Source organism: Thalassophryne amazonica, chromosome 22, assembly GCF_902500255.1.
Source record: "Thalassophryne amazonica chromosome 22, fThaAma1.1, whole genome shotgun sequence".
Classification (NCBI taxonomy): Eukaryota; Metazoa; Chordata; class Actinopteri; order Batrachoidiformes; family Batrachoididae; genus Thalassophryne; species Thalassophryne amazonica.
Window position 1 is genome coordinate 23,097,068 of NC_047124.1, and position 20,878 is coordinate 23,117,945.

General features: G+C 41.0%; 1 protein-coding gene across 9 annotated transcripts in view; it reads left to right on the forward strand.

Annotated features, from left to right (window-relative positions):
* The window catches only part of nrcama (neuronal cell adhesion molecule a), a 42,366-nt gene extending 21,710 nt beyond the window's left edge, over nucleotides 1-20,656 (forward strand). For 4 of the 9 annotated variants that reach the window (XM_034163195.1, XM_034163197.1, XM_034163196.1 and 1 more), the window contains 12 exons: nucleotides 1,988-2,213; nucleotides 2,408-2,523; nucleotides 2,944-3,151; nucleotides 3,721-3,843; nucleotides 3,976-4,152; nucleotides 4,313-4,345; nucleotides 6,095-6,160; nucleotides 6,785-6,907; nucleotides 7,036-7,194; nucleotides 15,522-15,653; nucleotides 16,960-17,038; nucleotides 19,674-20,656. In XM_034163195.1, the coding sequence (XP_034019086.1) occupies nucleotides 1,988-2,213; nucleotides 2,408-2,523; nucleotides 2,944-3,151; nucleotides 3,721-3,843; nucleotides 3,976-4,152; nucleotides 4,313-4,345; nucleotides 6,095-6,160; nucleotides 6,785-6,907; nucleotides 7,036-7,194; nucleotides 15,522-15,653; nucleotides 16,960-17,038; nucleotides 19,674-19,908 (1,677 nt within the window). In that variant the 3' untranslated portion in view covers nucleotides 19,909-20,656. The remainder of the gene's footprint in view (nucleotides 1-1,987; nucleotides 2,214-2,407; nucleotides 2,524-2,943; nucleotides 3,152-3,720; nucleotides 3,844-3,975; nucleotides 4,153-4,312; nucleotides 4,346-6,094; nucleotides 6,161-6,784; nucleotides 6,908-7,035; nucleotides 7,195-15,521; nucleotides 15,654-16,959; nucleotides 17,039-19,673) is intronic. The other 5 variants (XM_034163199.1, XM_034163200.1, XM_034163203.1 and 2 more) reach the window with 2 other exon arrangements.
* Nucleotides 20,657-20,878: the final 222 nt, after the last annotated feature.

Consider the following 20,878-nt stretch of genomic DNA (forward strand, 5'->3'; position numbering starts at 1 on the left):
AACTCGACCAACTGTTGTCTTTTTTAATGCACATAATGCCCGCCACTTGTTTAAAGCAGGCGTTTAATTTTTTTCAGGTGAAATTTTTACCTGGCCATTAAATAAGGCAGGCCCCTATTCAACGACATTTAATCAAGGAAATTTGTAAGACTAATTGGTGCTGGGGGATTCCCCATAGATCATTCGGCACCTGACTAACTACAGTAACCTGTTACATGCATATAACGGATTTTCTCTGTTTTATACATATAACAGATTTCCATTATAACGGACAAAATTGGCTGGTCTGCCTAAATCCATTATATGTGAGTTTTACTGTATAATAAAGTTCATGTTAAAACTGTAAAAAAGCAAACCTCAATTACATTTCTTTGTCATAAGTGTTTGTGGAGTTTAAAGGTTTAAATTTTCAGTGTACTACAACCCCTGGCAAAAATTATGGAATCACCGGCCTCGGAGGATGTTCATTCAGTTGTTTAATTTTGTAGAAAAAAAGAAGATCACAGACATGACACAAAACTAAAGTCATTTCAAATGGCAACTTTCTGGCTTTAAGAAACACTATAAGAAATCAAGAAAAAAAGATTGTGGCAGTCAGTAACGGTTACTTTTTTAGACCAAGCAGATGGAAAAAAATATGGAATCACTCAATTCTGAGGAAAAAATTATGGAATCACCCTGTAAATTTTCATCCCCAAAACTAACACCTGCATCATATCAGATCTGCTCGTTAGTGTGCATCTAAAAAGGAGTGAACACACCTTGGAGAGCTGTTGCACCAAGTGGACTGACATGAATCATGGCTCCAACACGAGAGATGTCAATTGAAACAAAGGAGAGGATTATCAAACTCTTAAAAGAGAGTAAATCATCACGCAATGTTGCAAAAGATGTTGGTTGTTCACAGTCAGCTGTGTCTAAACTCTGGACCAAATACAAACAACATGGGAAGGTTGTTAAAGGCAAACATACTGGTAGACCAAGGAAGACATCAAAGCGTCAAGACAGAAAACTTAAAGCAATATGTCTCAAAAATCGAAAAATGTACAACAAAACAAATGAGGAACGAATGGGAGGAAACTGGAGTCAACGTCTGTGACCGAACTGTAAGAAACCGCCTAAAGGAAATGGGATTTACATACAGAAAAGCTAAACGAAAGGCATCATTAACACGTAAACAGAAAAAAACAAGGTTACAATGGGCTAAGGAAAAGCAATTGTGGACTGTGGATGACTGGATGAAAGTCATATTCAGTGATGAATCTCGAATCTGCATTGGGCAAGGTGATGATGCTGGAACTTTTGTTTGGTGCCTTTCCAATGAGATTTATAAAGATGACTGCCTGAAGAGAACATGTAAATTTCCACAGTCATTGATGATATGGGGCTGCATGTCAGGTAAAGGCACTGGGGAGATGGCTGTCATTACATCATCAATAAATGCACAAGTTTATGCTGATATTTTGGACAATTGAAAGGATGTTTGGGGATGATGAAATCATTTTTCAAGATGATAATGCATCTTGCCATAGAGCAAAAACTGCAAAAATATTCCTTGTAAAAAGACACATAGGGTCAATGTCAATGAGCAGATCTGATTTGATGCAGGTGTTAATTTGGGGGATGAAAATTTACAGGGTGATTCCATAATTTTTTCCTCAGAATTGAGTGATTCCATATTTTTTTCCTCTGCTTGGTCTAAAAAAGTAACCGTTACTGACTGCCACAATCTTTTTTTCTTGATTTCTTATAGTGTTTCTTAAAGCCAGAAAGTTGCCATTTGAAATGACTTTAGTTTTGTGTCATGTCTGTGATCTGCTTTTTTTCTACAAAATTAAACAACTGAATGAACATCCTCTGAGGCCGGTGATTTTATAATTTTTGCCAGGGGTTGTAATTGTTACTGTGCGCTAAATACTAAGAACAAACTACCGGTCTTTCTACCTGTTCCTTTCTACCTGTTCTATTTAACTATCTTCCTGTTCAGCCTTTGACAGGATTTCAATCAAATGGACCTGGAATGCAGTACAAGGTACAGTGGAGACAGAAGGACGTGGATCAGGATTGGTCCTCGGACACTGTGGCCAATGTTTCACAGTATATTGTAACTGGAACTCCAACATACAAGCCCTTTCAGATCAAAGTTCAAGCTCTGAATGACTACGGCAACGGCCCGGAACCTGAAACAGTGACGGGATACTCTGGGGAAGACTGTGAGTGGACCACCTTTATTGGTCAGCTAGTTTTGGCTTTACTAGTTTAGTCATCCCTGAAACTGAATCAGGAGCTATGGCAGAATAGTCTGGCGCAAACTACTTCACTTTAAGTTAGAAGCAGCACTCCCACCAAAGCTACTAAAACAAACCCATTTTTGCCACGTTTTCTTCTTCTCTTTGTTGTCTTGCAGTGCCTTCATCTGCTCCTGACATTGTGCAGGTGATGGTTCATAACAGCACTTTAGCAGAAGTGCACTGGCAGCCTGTGTCTCTACCATCAGTTAGGGGGAAACTACAAGGATACAAGGTAGATCTGATCTATGTAGGCTTATTTTTACAAGACATTGTGGATGTTCTTTTTGCAATCTGTATTTTAATGCTTTATTAATATAATAAGTAATAGAATTAAATATTATTATTTAAAAGTCATGTATTAATTATATTAATATTATATATGCGTGTTAATATTATTATATAATTATTATTAAATAATATCTTAATACTTGATGTACCAAAACCAATAAACCACTGTAAACACTGAACCGTAATTTATTGTCATTGAAGTGGTGGTAAAAGGACCACAAAAATTTTTTTGTGGTATTCTGTTGCTGCTTTTTATGGTTTGTGAATATTTTTGAGATTACACTTTGAAAAATACTTTTCATCACCATTTTTTCATAGTACGACAGTCTTCAATATATATTAACTCCAGGTGTGGTTCTTCTAGGTGTACTACCATCGTGAGCACGGCGTGCATGAGACAGAAGAGGAGGCGGCGCAGCAAGAGCAAGTGTTGACGTTCAGCGGGAATCGCAGCGAAGGAAGTCTGCCGGGTCTCCAGCCGTACAGCCGCTACGCCCTCTTCATTAAGGTTCTTAACAGCAAAGGAGAGGGGCCACCGAGCTCCAACAAGATGTTTGAGACACCTGAGGGAGGTGTGGGTTGACTGATTTTCATGTTACCAAATACGTTTTTTTTTTTGTTTTGTTTTTTTTATCCCGGACAAATTGTTTTTATTGTGGGTTGTAGCTCAGTTTCATCATCCTGAAATACACAAGCCCATTTTCTTTGTGTCTGCCGCTGTCAAACAGAAATGTTATAAAGATAAAACAACCTGTTCCTTTATTCGTCCCAATTGGGGACATTTGCAATGTCACATCGGCAATGTTAATAGAATGTTGTTACACAGTGTGTAGGGTAAGTCCAATGTGTGTACAGTAAAACGGATTTAACAAGTGTTTGTTGACGGGATATACATAAGTAAATATATACACTTACTGGAAGCAGTGCAGATTGTAGACTATAATAGCAGTAGGAAGGAAAGACCCATGATACGTCTCCTTCAGACATTTTGGGCGAATCAATCTGTCGCTGTAGGTGCTGCACAGTGCCCTGATAGTGTCCTGTAGTGGGTTAGACTGCTTCTCCAGCAGAGATGATTGGTGACATCCATGGTTCTTCTGCATTGGCACAACTGTGATTGTGATTTTGGATCTGTGTCCAGTCCCAGGTCCCCCTTCTTTTCTGAACGTTATCAATCCAAATCTGGACTCTCTGACACTGGAATGGGGTCCACCAGTCAAAAATAATGGACGCCTTGTTGGATACACACTTGAATACCAACCAGGTAGGCTTTGAGAATTCAAAGTTTGATATACTAGGTTCATGGAATGGAAAATCTTAACATCAGGCATCTAATAATTATTAATAATAATGGTCTTAATCTCATTTTGGTGATTGAATTTCCATTTCTTTGCAGTCAACACAACCAATGAACTGGGGCCTATCAAAGTTATGACATTTCTAGCCAATGAGACATCTGTTACTTTGACAAACCTGAATGCCAACAAGCTCTACAGGTTCTGCCTAAGTGCAAGAACAATCAAGGGTTCTGGTCCCAACATTACAGAAGAGGCCCTGACAGTCATGGACACAAGTAAGTTCTGTGTACATACGTAAACTTTATGTTTTGTCTTCATCAGTGGTAAATTACAAACACGTTAAAAAAGGTCTACACCAGACTGAAAGGTCACAGAACAAGTAGGTCCTTCGCAAACTGCTATACTCCTGTCTTTTTGTCTTTCTTCTCTTTGAAGCTCATATTGAGCCCACTATACAGACGGGCAAAGGTAACCTGTGTTTGCCACTGGAAGTACCTGCATGTTATTCATACCATTAGAGTTTAACTGTCACAATGCAGATATCACTGTAGATGCTTTGGCTCTTTATACCTGCATGATTAGCATGTCCAAAAACCCGCTATGTGGCTGGATCTTTGAACGTGGCATACTTCCATGGCATCTACAACCACAAGTGTGTCCTATTTTGACATCTTAGTCCACATACTGTATGTTGTAACATCAGCAGATGATTTGACACATGAGTATTTGCATCAGAATGACTCGTGCTTGTAGGGTTGACTTTTTGGATTTGTTCTTTTCAAATGCGCACCTTTTAGAAGAAGCCTCATGCATGATACTCAGATACTTGCAAATGTTTTTATTGTAATCCATACTAACACCCCTGATGCTACAACCCCATAAATAGCATGCAAAAAAAATTAACGACACTTTGTGCTGAACAGATAATATGCATGCTGCAAGCTGTCAGTCATGCACATCTTTTGTCTGTATCTTTTGCTTAATCAAGTCAATTAACATAAAGGAAAATAGTGCAAATATGGCCATTACAGGTAACACCAAGTCCACAGTGACATTAAAGAGCAAAAAAGGAGTAACTCCTCACATTTGAAAATTTGGAACAAATAAGCCCCGTTCTCACTTTCACAGATATGCATCCTGGAGGGTCACAGTCTCTAACCAGTGTTATCACCCACATGGTTTGTAGATGTAACTCACCGGACTTGAACCATATGATATGTGCAAACACCACCGTAGCACACCTTTAGTATAACATTAGCACAACTTTGCCGCTTCCAGAAAACTTCCCGGTAATGTTAAGGTATGTACAACAGCGTTAGTGGGCCCTATGGAAATGCAGTACATTCTCAAAGTATGTTAACATTTATTTTGTCACTTTGCACACTAATAGAACAGCCAATAAATAGTTTTTATGGAAAGATTTCATGGATTAATGGCATCCTGTGCAGACAATTAAGCAAAACTCCCTCTGTGCTATGAGCTTTTCTGTCCCCTGTTTATATTCCCATTCTGGCTTTCTGTCTGTGTGTGTGTGTGTGTGTGTGTTTAGTGCATGATATTTCTACGTATGAGCATTTAGTACATGAGTCCGGCCCTCCCTACCTTTATACAGAGTCAGATGTCCTCACTACTCACAATATAGCTGTTAAAGTTTTCCCCCCAATATGACAGACAGCAGTGTCTTTTCAGGAATGCATCCAAAAATCACAATTACATGCCTCTGACCAAGAATATGTTTGGACTACAATCCACATACAACCAGCTTTTTCCACAAATAGAGCAGTTATATTTGTTAAAACGCTCCAACTGCCATTCCTCCTGCTCTGTGCAACAGATGAGGGAGGGTTGGAAAGGAGTGGCTGAGGAGGAACTTTTTGTTTGGATACAAAAAATACAACTAGTATTACATCTAGTAAAACAAAAGTACAACATATCCTGGTTTATCACCCTCCTGGACCCTCGAAGGTTTGCTAAGTTTTCTAATGTGACCTTTTGGAATGTATTGAAGTAGAATTGAGAACAGGGCTTTAATTTTTGGTATTTTTCCATGAGACATTCTCTAAACAATTAATCAGCAGATTCATGACACCTAATTTAAATCTTGCCGGAGAGGTTCCTGAATGCATGTTATGTCTGCATGCTTCTCTGTAGAACCATGACTCTGTGCAGTTGTTGTGGTGTTTTTGTGCTGTCTCACTTTTTTCCATGTTCTTTCAGGCCCCACAGAGCCCCCACACCCAACCTTCCCCATCACTCAGTCTCCGCATCCCCCATTTTACAAGGGTATAAGCACTTCCCGTGTCCCCTACTGTACAAAAATTCAAGCTAGTTTGAATCTAATGCCAGTTTTCAAACGTTACTTGTCTAAAGTAACATCATAAGTTAAACAGTTAAACAATAATAGTATGTACTGTACTGTGCAAAGGTGTAAGCAACCTAGAATTTCAACAAAACTATTTTGATGTTTTGGCTCATTTAAAGCTACAGTATGTGTGATTTAGGGGTGTTTATTTTGAAAAATGGAATGACAGCATCTGTAGCCATTTAATCCTTGATGCTAAAACACTGTAAATGTGAAGTGAAACAAAATCATGCAATCAGAAATCTCACCACTAGATGACACTAAACCCTACACTCTGTAGCTTTAAGTGTATGTATATGCTTTTGTGGACTAAGCACAATTCCCACAGACTGAGGACACAGGGACACATGTCATTTTTGAATGATTATCCTGGTAAGTTCGTCGAAAAATGTTTGCACAGTACTTTATGGACTTGCTCATGAATTTAAGCATAGTAGTACTTCTACATGAGTATTTCAAAGTTGTTTTTTTTTACTATCTGCCTCTGTTTATTAATTAGTGCATTTTTGAATTTAAACTATTTACTTTTCCCCTTGTGTGCTCAGTGCCTCCTTTAGGGCCTGTGTTTGGAACGGTTAACACGTCAGTATTGGAGGATGGTGCAGTTATCAGTTGGGAATACTTTGGACACCATAAGAATGTGTTTGTGGAATATACTGTAGAAAACAGTAAGGCTTCCTTTACTTTGGAAAACCTGGGCACATGCATGGAATTTCTGCTTACATTTATCTCCCTTTAAAATAGTCATTTAGTTTTTCCAAATCTCATTCCTCTCTATCCACATCCCTTATTCTAGGTAAAGAGGACTGGAAAAGAGAGTCAGTAAATGGTTCCCACTCATATCTGATAAAAGATTTAAAGCCGGGGACGTCCTATCGGGTTCGGGTGGTAGCTAGAGACCATGCTGACCCGTCGGCGGTCCACAGCACAGAGGAGCTGTTGGTTCCAGTGCCAGGTGAGGCGGCATGCCTCAGGATGGATGATAGTTGTGTTTGTGGTATGCCTGCATCATTCTCCAGATCACTGTGTGTCCGTTTTCAAGCATGCCACCATCAAGTTAGTCCGACTTCACGCTAAAATGCATCCCTTCAACAGCCAACATTTTTCACCGTCTTTCCTCGTGTTTCATGTTTATGGTGCTCAAACTGCTTCTGCACATTAACTCATTTTAGTTTCACGGGGTAATAGCTGGAGTGCGACCGATATAGATTATTGAGGGCTGATACCAATTTTAGCAAGTAAAAAAAAAAATGATACTGATATATCTGCTGAAAAATATAAGAAAAAAACTGGCAATGATTCCTAGCATTTCATTATCAAGCCCTTGTGACAAAGAAATACAATTAAGGCTTGATGTTTTTCAGTTTCAACATAACTTTGTTATGAATAACTATAAATATGGTATAAGCAACAACCAACCAACATACACCTCACCACTTGTCTCTTGTTGCTGTAAAACACAAATCACAAAATGAATGGCAGCTGGTCACTTTGCCTCTGTCTTATACCTAGTGTGACCAAGGGGTGATGGCGTCCCAGCCATGCTTGTCAACATTATAAACAATACTACTGAAGTACCCCCTGCTGGACAAACTGTGCAGTAACACAGTTTCCAACAGACAAAAGGCGCTTTTCCACTAAACAAAAGTAGCACTACTCGGCTCGACTCTACTCGTTTTTTTTTTGCTTTTCCATTAGGGTAGTATCTGGTACCGGGTCCTTTTTTTTAGTACCTGCTCGGGAGTGGTTCCAAGCGAGCCGAGCCGATACTAAAATGTGACGTCAACAGGCTGCCAGCCACTGATTGGTCAGAGAACGTCGTCACTGGATGAGTCATGAGAGCGCCGTCCGAGAGGAAAATCAAAACCCGCCATTTTTAAATAGTCACAGCAGCGTTACAGCGACCGTTGTTTTCTTTCGTTTCACGGCGTTTTTTTTTTTTGTTTTTACTCGCACAAAACCACACTGTGGTCTGTGGATGAGCTGCGGACATTTATGTTTGGTGGCGGAGGAGAGAATACGGAGAGGTGGGTGAAGTGATCCGAAATGAGGCCGCACTCGGCTCACCGGACATTACAGCAACTCAGAGAACAGCTGAAAAAGCTTAAAAGTGATTAAAGGACCACAATGACCGGAGTAGGTCGGACCGCAAGGGCTGGAAACGGTTTGACCGCAGGAACGCTATTTACGGACACTGACCGGTGAGCAACGGGAGGCAGGATGACCGCGACTGGGCCACGGCTTTGTTGGAAGCAACGGATGGTAAGTGTTTTTGTGACTGTAGTCTGCTTGAAAGCACCGTTTAATGTTCCTTATCCCATGGGTGGTGGGAAGCACACTTTAGACTCACAATCTTAGTTTGTTAAACTTGTGTTAAAGTAACATCGTTGTCTCATGTACGCGGACACAGTGAGCTAGCTGACTGCTAACTAGCGAGCTAGCTAACTCCGTGCTCCGCTTTAAAGTATTAACTTCTGACAGAAAAACACCTCAGTCAGTCAGCAAGACAACAAACGTGTACATTTGACTCATTTAGTGCCATTACAGTGATGTTTTTTTTTTTTTTGACATGTCGCCATTTTGTGTTTTTGTTGAAGAATCCAGTTCCATAAGCGAGGAGGGTTCGAACACCAGCTTCAACATCTGTATCAATGTCCAGCACCACACAGCAACGTATCATCACAGGTAAGAATAACGTGTCTCACACATCACCTTAACTTTCCTAAATACGATATATATACAGGGTGACACCCCCCCCCACCACCAAAAAACAAAAATCCAGAACCCATAAATGTTGTCATAAATCCCACAATGGTCCAGCAAAATTTGCTGGACCTTCCCAAAGTTTCAGTTATCTTGATCGCTTTGCATAAAAGTCATGTTCTTTCAAAATGATGCTCCAAATGATCTGATTTGTTGGAGGATAATTTTGAAAGAACATAATTTTTATGCAAAGTGACCAAGATAACTGAAACTCTGGGGAATGATCATACAGAGACTGAAGGTTTTTTTTTTGTTTGTTTAAACTTTCTTTCCCATTTCTACCTTCATTATTGTCCAGGCAAGAGATAAAGGGAGCCTGTTCCAGCAGGAGAATCTCACCGTCTTGAGTGACATTGAGGCTGAAGCTGAACTGGGTTCAGTGTGATCGACACATCCAGCTGATCCTTGAGGAAGCAACGGTGGTGGATGCTGCATTTAATCAGGCATATCTTGGCATGCTGGGTGACCTTGTGCAGGCAATGCATGACCGGGGCATGTGACCTGCACCCCCAACCCAGACTACAGACACATGAAACTTTTGTATAGTTTGTGTTGCTTTTTTTATGTGTGTGTATTTGCTCTTTTTTGTTGCAGTAAACAATTTGACTCATGTGACTATCATAATTTGTCATTTCATTCTGTGTCAACAGTAATAAACATTTTGGTTCATTTCTAAGAATTTTTAATTTGGGTTTTAGCCTCTCCAGAAGACACTGCACACTACACCTGGCTGAATCTTTACACAGATGCTGGAATAATCATGTCTAAACTGAGATTTTACCAAATGGTATTTAACAAACAAAAAGGTTTAGTCACTTCAGTGAAGGCACCATTACATCAAGGAATTTTGAACAACCAGTTTTACTGTCTGTTACATTTACATTTATGACCCCATTAAATGTAAAGCTTATTTTACTACTGGATTATGCTTAAACAGCTTTTCAAACTGTTAGCCTTTAAATCAGTAAACCTTGGTAACTTTTACAAATCAAAATGATGTTACACAAAAGTGGAGACATTTTAGCAAACAGTACAAAAATTTATTAAAAATTCACAGTGAAACATAACTGGTGTATAACATGACGACAAAGGTGTCCCATTCCGTGGCATGAACCTCTGCAGCGGTGACTCTGAGAAAACCATCTGAAACACACACATACAGCATACATATTTTAATTAGTGCTGTCACATTATTAAAAATAATGTAAGTGATTACAGGGTTTGTGATTAGTTAATCTAAATGAATCATTTAATTGCAGGTATATATATAAAAAACTCAGATCTGTGTGTGATCTGTGTAATAATCAGGTAAAAAAGGATCAGGGTTATTTTTGTTACATATCAAGGAGGTATTAAGCTGTAAATTGGTCTTAAATTGGGAGAACTGTCTAAGTGTAATTTGGATGGGTTAAATGCAGGCAAATTTCATTGTATTTATGTGTACAATGACAATTCTTCTTCGTCTTTCGGCTGTTCCCGTTAGGGGTCGCCACAGCAGATCAATCGTTTCCATCTCACCCTGTCCTCTGTATCTTCCTCTGTCACACCAACCACCTGCATGTCCTCTCTCAGCACATCCATGAACCTCCTCTTTGGTCTCCATCTTCTCCTCCTGCCTGGTGGCTCCATCCTCAGCATCCTTCTCCCTATATACCCTGGGTCCCTCCTCTGCACATGTCTAAACCATCTCAATCTCGCCTCTCTGACTTTGTCTCCAAACCGTCCCACCTGAGCTGTCCCTCTGATATGTTCATTCCTAATCTTGTCCATTCTTGTCACTCCCAAAGAGAATCTCAACATCTTCAGCTCTGCCACCTCCAGCTCTGCCTCCTGTCTTTTTGTTAGTGCCACTGTCTCTAAACCATACAACATAGCTGGTCTCACTACTGTTTTGTAGACTTTCCCCTTCACTCTTGCTGATATTCTTTGGTCACAAATCACTCCTGCCACCTTTCTCCACCCACTCCACCCTGCCTGCACTCTCTTCTTCACCTCTCTACCACACTCTCCATTACTTTGAACAGTTGACCCCAAATATTTAAACTCATCTACTTTCACCACTTCTACTCCTTGTAACTGCACTATTCCACTGGGCTCCCTCTCGTTCACACACGTACTCAGTCTTGCTTCTACTGACTTTCATTCCCCTTCTCTCCAAAGCATATCTCCACTTCTCCAGACTAGACTCAACTTGCTCTCTACTCTCACTACAGATCACAATGTCATCTGCAAACATCATAGTCCATGGGGACTCCTGTCTGATCTCATCTGTCAACCTGTCCATCACCACTGCAAACAAGAAAGGACTCAGAGCTGATCCTTGGTGTAATCCCACCTCCACCTTGAATGAGTGTCATTCCGACTGCGCATCTCACCGCTGTCACACTATTTTTGTACATGTCCTGCACTACCCTAACATACTTCTCTGCCACTCCAGACTTCCTCATACAATGCCACAACTCTTCTCTTGGCACCCTATCGTAAGCTTTTTCTAAGTCCACAAACACACAATGTAACTCTTTCTGTCCTTCTCTGTACTTTTCCAACAGTATTCTCGGAGCAAACATTGCATCTGTAGTGCTCTTTCTCGGCATGAAACCATATTGCTGCTCACAGATCTTCACCTGTTTTCTAAGCCTAGCTTCTACTACTCTTTCCCATAACTTCATGCTGTGGCTGATCAGCTTTATGCCTCTGTAGTTACTGCAGCTCTGCACATCACCCTTGTTCTTGAAAATAGGAACCAGCACACTTCGTCTCCACTCCTCAGGCATCCTCTCACTTTCCAAGATTTTATTAAACAATCTGGTTAGAAACTCTACTGCCATGTCTCCTAGACATTTCCATGCCTCCATTGGAATGTCATCTGGACCAACTGCTTTTCCACTCTTCATCCTCTTCATAGCAGCCCTCACTTCTTCCTTGCTAATCTCTTTTACTTCCTGATTTACTCTCACCACATCATCCAGCCTTTTCTCTCGCTCATTTTCTTTATTCATCAACTCTTCAAAATATTCCCTCCACCTTCTCAGCACACACTCCTCACTTGTCAGCACATTACCATGTGCATCTTTTACCACCCTAACCTGCTGCACATCCTTTCCAGCTCTGTCCCTTTGTCTGGCCAATCGGTACAAGTCCTTTTCTCCTTCCTTACTATTCAACTTCTTGTACAGCTCGCAATATGCCTTTTCCTTTGCTTTTGCCACTTCTCTTCTCGCCTAACGCCGCATCTCCTTGTACTCCTGTCTGCTTTCTTCATCTCTCCGACTATCCCAAAACTTTTTCGCCAACCTCTTTCTCCTTATGCTCTGCTGGACCTCTTCATTCCACCACCAAGTCTCCTTGTCTTCCTTCCTCTGTCCAGATGTCATACCCAGTACTGCCCTAGCTGTCTCCCTCACCACATCTGCAGTACTTTTCCAGTTGTCCAAAACTGCTTCCTCTCCAACTAGTGCTTCTCTCACCTGCTCGCTAAATTTCACACAACAGTCTTCCTCCTTCAGCTTCCACCATCTGATCCTTTGTTGAGCTCTCACTCTCTTCTTCTTCTTTACCTCTAAAGTCATCCTACAAACAACCATCCTATGCTGTCTAGTGACACTCTCTCCTGCTACCACCTTACAGTCTGTGATTTCTTTTAGCTTGCATCTCCTATAAAGAATGTAGTCCACCTGTGTGCACCTTCCTCCACTCTTATATGTTACCCTGTGCTCCTCCCTTTTCTTAAAGTAGGTATTCACCACAGCCATTTCCATCCTTTTTGCAAAATCAACTACCATCTGTCCTTCCCCATTCCTATCCTTGATACCATATCTATCCATTACTTCCTCATCACCTCTGTTCCCTTCACCAACATGCCCATTGAAGTCTGCTCCTATCACCACTCTTTCATGCTTGGGCACACTCTCCACCACCTCATCTAACACACTCCAGAAATCTTCTTTCTCCTTCATCTCACAACCTACCTGTGGGGCATATGCACTGATGATATTCATCATCACTCCTTCAATTTCCAACTTCACACTCATCACCCTGTCAGACACTCGCTTAACCTCCAACACACTTTTAAGATACTCTTCCTTTAAAATGACCCCAACACCATTTCTCTTCCTGTCCTCACCATGGTACAACAACTTGTACCCACCGCCGATGCTCCTGCTCTTACTTCCCTTCCACTTGGTCTCTTGTACACACAATATGTCTACCTTTCTCCTCTCCATCATATCAGCCAGCTCTCTCCCTTTACCAGTTATACTACCAACATTCAAAGTCCCTACTCTCATTTCCACCCTTCTAGTTTTCTTCTTCTCCCGCTGTTCGTGGCAACGTTTTCCTCCTCTTCTTCGTCGTCTTCGCCCAGCAGTAGCCCAATTTCCACCGGCACCCTGTTGGGCAATAGCACCGGTGGCGGACGTTGTTAACCCGGGCCGCGACCGATCCGGTATGGGAATTCGATTCTGAGTCTGCATAGTTGGGTTGGTTTGTTTTACGCCGGATGCCCTTCCTGACGCAACCCTCCTCATTTATCCGGGCTTGGGACCGGCACTCAGAATGTACTGGCTGCACACCCCATGTAGCTGAGTTTGTGTACAATGACAATAAAAGGATATAAAGAATGTCTATAAAAACAGAATTGTGGGAGTTTGGAGGCTGATTCTTTCTGCACAATATGACTCGTTTAATAATTATCTTATTAGATTTCATATTTTAAATTTGTCCATTGAACATTAAAATCTGGATGAAAAACAAACATTTTTAATGTGTTTTAAGCCTGTTCGAGTTCAGTGACGACGTTAATTAACGGTCATTAAAACCGAATCAACATTTTGTGCGTGAACGTCAGTAAACGCACAAACTCCCACATTTGAGATTTAACAATAAGTTATCAAAGCAAGTTACTTTGGTAAAAAAAAAAAAAAAAGCATTGACATTAACACGTTTATTGCTCTCAGAAACGCGTCTTTATTTACAGACCAAGTCACTGACGTCAAAACAAAATGGAGCAAAGTGTGACTGAAGGCCTGATAGGTATTGTAATTAATCTAAATTAACGCTTTATTTTGACAGCCACAATTTTAATAGTTAATAGCGACAGCCTGCAGTTATTAATTATTTACGAGCTTAGGAAGCTAAGGATTAGCTTACCGTCATGCTTTGCCTCTTCATCTCTAGCAGCTTGTATCTTCTCGTCTTCATCTTCATATAAATTCCCAGTCTTCTGTACATCTCAAGCGTGTTTTTCTCGCCGCCAGCAACTTTCTCTTAAAAACTCACAGCAGTAAACACACGGAGTTTGCCATTGTTTATGTTTGTGTCGCGTATAAAACGACATCACTGCAGTTTGCTCTGCTGACCCCGCCCACGTTGAAGAGGTACTATTTGCAGTAGAAAAGCTTGCGCTTGGAACCAAACCGAGTAGAGCCGAGTAGTGCTGGAGCTTTGTAGTGGAAAAGTGGCTAAAGTGTTTTTCTTCATTGTTTTTTTGGTAAAATAAAAGTTGTCATATCAGCAAAAATGATGCCAGTACCGATATGTTCATGAAAGGCTCACATTGGCTGATATTATCGGCCAACTTATATTGCAGTTAGACTCCAGTAATATAATTTATGGGCATAAAGGTGCTAAGCCAGTGGTTCTCAAGCTGATCAAATGCCACCAAACCTAGACATTTTCCATCTCTCCCTGCTCTGCTAGAAGCTGATTAGCTCAGTCAGATGTCTGTTAGTACTTGACTGGTTGCACACCTGAATGAACTAATTGACTTCTAGCAGAGCAGAGAAAGCTAGGATAAGTGTAGGTTAGGAACCACTGCACCAAGAGCTACAGCAATTTGATATTTAAGCCCAGTAACCTTTATCCAAGTGATTAACCTTGGGCTAACCATGCTGGGGCAGTTCTGGAACCCACTTATGTGTGTTCTTGAAGGGTAATTACAAGGTCAACCTTCATTGACATCCCAGGTTTGGTAGAAAACAGCAAAAGGACCTCAGAGGAGGAGGCCAGCAACCAATATGGAGACATGCCCTTTGCCCCAATGATTGGCCTTTGACAAATTTGACCTTGCTGGGCAGTTCTGGAACCCACCTCCACATATCTGCCAAATTTTCCACTCCAAAGAGGAGTGGAAAAACTTCAATTTTGTCCATTGACCACAATGACCTTCACCCCAAGGAATGAATAAACTGGTAAATCTGATCTCACCTGGACATTTCCAGAACCCACCGACATATGTGTGCCATTTGGTGGACACTGGAGTGAAAACTCACAATCACGACCTTTGATCCCATTGGCGAATTCTGAGGTCAGCTGTCATCCACAACATCAGTTTTGGTGGAAATGTGTTGAAGGACCTGGGTGGAGTCTAGGAGCAAACAGACAAACTTTTCATTAGTTGTATTATGACTCCAACATTTTGTAGCTTCTGTTGACATCAGCTGTTTCCATCATCAGTCTCTCTCTCTCTCTCTCTCTCTCTCTCCCCCCCCCCCCCCCCCATCTCTCTCTCTTTCTAACCAGCTGTTGCCAGCCGGCAGGTAGACATCGCCACCCAGGGATGGTTTATAGGACTGATGTGTGCCATCGCTCTGCTCATCTTAGTTCTTCTAATAGTCTGCTTCATCAAGAGGAACAAGGGCGGCAAATACCCGGGTAACACACGTTATCAGTGTGTGTGTGTGTACACACATTTGAATGTGTTAGCTGAGTTAGTTTCAGTTGTACTTTCTTAATTTGTTCATGAGTTCTTCAGATTCACTTCTTTTTAAGATTGATTTAACTGTATATGAAGTTACTTTTATATTCATTTGGCTTTATATTATTTTAGCTATGTTTTAAATAGTTTTATGTACAGTTAGCTAAATGTATCCAAATGTCTGAATTGAAAATTAGCAACATTTCCAGTTTGGTGATTCATATACAGTCAAAACCATTCAATGTTTTATTTTTGGTACAGTTCCGGTTTCATGTATTTTGACCAACTATAACTATGATATAAATTATGGTGAAGGCTAGCTGATGTAAGGGGTAGCCCTCAACACCTGCTAGACGAGTTAAATGTTCAGGTGAAAATAATGTACGACAGTCTGTCTCTGTGCAAGATTAGCTGCCGATCACCTGGTAGCACTATACCCATACCCCTGCGCCCCGATGCTAACCCGCGGTTACCTGCTGGTTTGAAAGGATCTTTCTGGTGATGTGGATTCACTTGACACTTGTTAGTTTTTGGTCAAATGTTAAACATGTGGTTTGTGCGAGGGGCGATTGAGAAGTTTTGAGCCTGATACAGACAAAAGTAGGGCATGGTTCTCCATCATTCTGAGAAACAAACACTTCTCAAGAATATGTGAAATTTTTCCTCACTGGGCGCAATGTTGAGAAATGTTGGTTTCTCAGAATCCAAAAGATGGAGAACCACGCCCTACTTTTCCTACTCCCTATGAAGGCGCTATATCATGCAGCCAGCCCCCTCTGTTGGCCAAAAGGAGCATAACATGAGACATCTGCTGTGCTGTTTCCAGTGTTTTTAATCCACAGTTCTGCGTTCTTCAGTTGTTCATTAGATCATGTTTGGTTTCTTTTTAAGATTCATATAACTTAAAATTCATCATGTCCAAGTGAGAGCTCCCACTCTTTTTTTTTTCTTTTGTCCTACTAGTTCACTCACTGGATTAGTTGGTCTTTCTAGGCCAAGTCCTCCTGCCTTTAGTTTGGATGCTTCTAGATCAGGCTGTCTTCCAAGTTGTGGCGTGTCAGCAACACCTCCACCTCCCACAAGCCTTCATAAGAGCCGTTTAATTGAATAGTCATGAGCTTTACGCCATCTGTTATCTTCCCCCAGGCAGCTTTGGCCACACCCCCATCCACAATATACACATAAACTATTAGCCTGTCAAATACTACATCTCCAACAATGATGCTCTGTAAAATATTAAAAGAAAACTGCTGTAATCAACAGTGAAAGAGAAAGAAGATGCTCACCAGGACCCAGAGATCCAGCCCATGAAAGAGGATGATGGAACATTTGGAGAATACAGGTGAGCGCTCACCACCACCACAATATGTGCACTTTTTTCTTCACGATCCTGTGGCCTGATGGGAGTGTTTGTACCATATGTAGAGCATTTTACCAGGCTGCAGAGTCACTCTTCCACCAGGCTCCATTACCAAACACCCCATCGAGGCAAGACCAAATCCACCCTCCTCCGAATTCACCCTGATAACCCCCAAGTTCCCCGCGAACCAGACACTTAATCAATAAAAGACAACATGTCCATTTCAAGAAGCAGTTTCATCTCATTATACACTGAACTAACTACTGTTAGAATGTGTAAAACAAATCGTCTTAGGGTGAAGTAGTTGTAGTTTTTCCATTGTATTCACAAGACTTCAGAATGCAGAAAGCAAAAAGTCAATCTATGTCTGTTTTAACGGTATGAACGTTTGCCATTGTGCTTTTTTCATCTGCATGCTTTTTGTTGTCAAGATGTGAATTCATTGTATGTCAAGTAAGCGAAGATGTTCATGAATTGCTGTTTATGTGTTCCTTACATTTTTATTTTCATTTTTTGGGGGGGTCGGGGGTGTTTAGGTCTATGGAAAGGTAAGAGGAGATGCGCTAGACCAGCATGCCATCCCACCCGTCCTGTAAAACATGTCAGGCCAGTTATTGGCTCGCGACATTTATGCATTTCTAAAGGAAACAGAAAAACCATCGACTGACCCCAGTTTATAGTAGTGGAGGTAGGACCACCCCAAGAAGTAAACCAAACCAACTTTGTTTGGTTCCTCAGATGACCGAAAAACACAACCAGAATGTTGCCTCAAGTCAGATATTCAAGATGGTGTCCAAAATGGCCACCAAAATATATGTGTTGCTATGATACATTTTAGGGGCATTTTAATGGAAAATGGTTGTTTGCCAGCCATATTGGATACCATTTTGAATTTTAAACTCAAGAATGAAATTATCTTGGCACAAATTATAATCATGACCTAAATGTTTCTTGTTTCTATTGTTATTATTATTTTTTTTATTTTTTTAATTAAGTCCTTTATGTAATAAACTCCATTTTAATTGAAAAGAAGAAAAAAAAACATTTTGGTGACCATTTTGGACGTCATCTTGAATATCTTGAAGCCAGTTTTTAAATATTTATTTTCAATGTCTCAATTGTGTTTCATGGTGGTATAAGGAATCTGAAAAAGTAGATTTGGTCTTGTCCTTTAGCGGGTGCAAAGGGGGCGGTCCTAGCTCCACCAGCTGTGGCTGTGCCATCATACTCAGCGCTGTGATATCAAGTAGTCAGTGCTATACTGTAGTAACACTTTCAAACACTAAAATGTAACATTAAAATTAACAAGTTCGTTATGCCATTCTGGCTTCTTTTGTTTTTCTGTTTAATAAAAATCCATTGTGGTCATGTGAGATTGTTGCACACTTGGAAAGTTGCAGACAAGCAGGACAAAGGCAATAACAGACTTTATCTTTTTAAAATGAGACTGCAAAGTAAAGTGCATTTTTGATGAATGCATGCACAATGAAAGCACACTGACTGCTCATTTCAGAAATTGCATTCTGACGAAGAAGACAAACTATAGCCCCTTCCAAAAGTATTTAAATTACATGGCCGATTCAGCTGATTTTGCAGTACGCTAAAGACATTCCAATTACGATTTCTATATCATTGTTATTTTTTATATTTAGTTCCGTTTCATGGAAACGGTGGAAACTAGCAATAACGTTTTCTTTGCACCGTACACTGCTTTTGCCAGCTGTAAGACTGGCGGGGCCCTTTGAGAGCCCAAGTTTCTAGGCCACATCTTCATCAACAGTTAGTCAGGAAGGCAGACTAGAATTTGGAGTAGTACAGATGATCCATAACAGTTCTGAAACAAACTGGACTGATGAGACAAAAATTAACATCTACCAAGTGACAGAATTTCCATATTATTCAGCAAGAACTTTCCTATGCAGCAAGATTTACCTAATCATTATTTTTGGCTCAAGAGTTGGCTCAATGTGTAGACAGGGGTTTGATTCTCGGTGTGTGCCTCAAAGTACATGTGTCCCCAAACATGACCGAGGCACATAACAATGCACAAAAATCCAAATTTAAGAGTTCATAATACAGAAAGAGGTGCGACTTGTACTCCGGAAAATACCGATCTTCAATCCAGATGTCTTTGGTGTAAAGCAAAAACAATTAAATTTGCTTTGTTGTTCCAATACTTTTGTAGAGGACTATACAATAGTGCAGGGGACTGATACATCCTTTTTTTTAAGTGGTGGTCACTAACTCTGGATTCCTACAACCACCACAGCACTAACACACAATAGTGTAGAGCTGAGCTGATCTACTGTACAAGTGCCGTCACTACCTGTCCAACTGTAATTGCATTATAATAAACATTTGGATAGTTATAGCAATGTTTTTGCATTTGTTTGCCTCGTCTCCGGTGGTATAGCTGGATGACAGTGTGCACTTGTGCAGTGGAAAAGCCAGATTATCTTAATTTAAAGTGGTCGTGCTTGAGCCTGTTTTTTTTTTTTTTTTTTTTTTTTTTTTAAAGGGATTCTGACCACTGAGCTTCAATTCCAACAAAGTGAAGGAAGTATTATTATTTTTAAAATAATTTTACCTTCAAGTCAACTCTCCTCTTCCTTTACAGTGACACAGAGGACCACAAGCCGTTAAAAGGCAGCCGGACGCCCTCCAATGGAACGGTACGTCGCGACGAGAGCGATGACAGCCTGGTGGACTACGGGGAGGGCGGGGACGGCCAGTTCAATGAGGACGGCTCCTTCATCGGTCAGTACAGTGGCAAGAAAGAAAAAGACACGCACGAAGGCAACGAGAGCTCAGAGGCACCGTCACCCGTCAATGCCATGAACTCTTTCGTTTAGCAAAGCCATGGTTTGGTGGCAACGGCCACACCTTCAACAATCGGGACTGTCTCTAGGGTGACAGTAGCTGAGGTGGCAGTCATTATGGTGGCTTTCATTTCAGCAGGTGTCCCCAAAACTACTAACATGCCCTCATATCCATGCTCGCCACCCCGACCCTCTCACCACGCTCCACTGCAGCCTCCTTTGATCAGTATACAGACGCTCAACATGCCCCTCCCCCACCGTAACCGATTGAAGGAGGTGTGGCGAGGGACAAGAGGACTTTCAGAAACCAAGAAGAAAAGAGAGGAGAAGCAATATCGCAAAGCTGAAGGAATGTACGAGAAGACGTTTTATCGCTCCGCATGGAGATTAGTGGCGAAGTGTGTCAGTGCCATTTTGACATTTATAGAAAATATGATGTATCCAAATATATATATTCTATCAAAACATGTGACCCACAGGCAGGCAACGATCCGCTAAATTTACTTTCATAAACACTTGCATGGAGTAAGACATGACCCATTTTGCATCCACGTGTTGCAGAGGTGGACTGTTAGACTGTATATGCTGCACGCCTTCTAGCCGCTGGGTTTGCCTTTTGTATATTTTTGGGGGGTGGGGGGTGGTGTAAGTGTTACAGCATATTATATATAAAAAGGAAAGTGACAGCAGCGTTTTTGCGGTCATGGCTGTAAAACGTTTCACTAAGTAGAAGCTAGCCTCTTGTGAGACATATGAACTGTACAGATGTAACAGAAGAAGAGAGTTTTATTGAATAGTTAAGAATTTTTTGGGATTCATGGACGACGTTTGCGAGAACCGCCACACTGATTACCAATTTGGCTACTCTCGTCTTCTCAAGCTTGCTCTCTAAATTTTTTCTCTTTCAAATTTACAATTCCTAACACTAAATGAAGAAGAGTGAGTTGTGAGCACAGCGAGTTCAGGCAGCCAACTGCAGTTCTTGATATACCATAATTTCTGG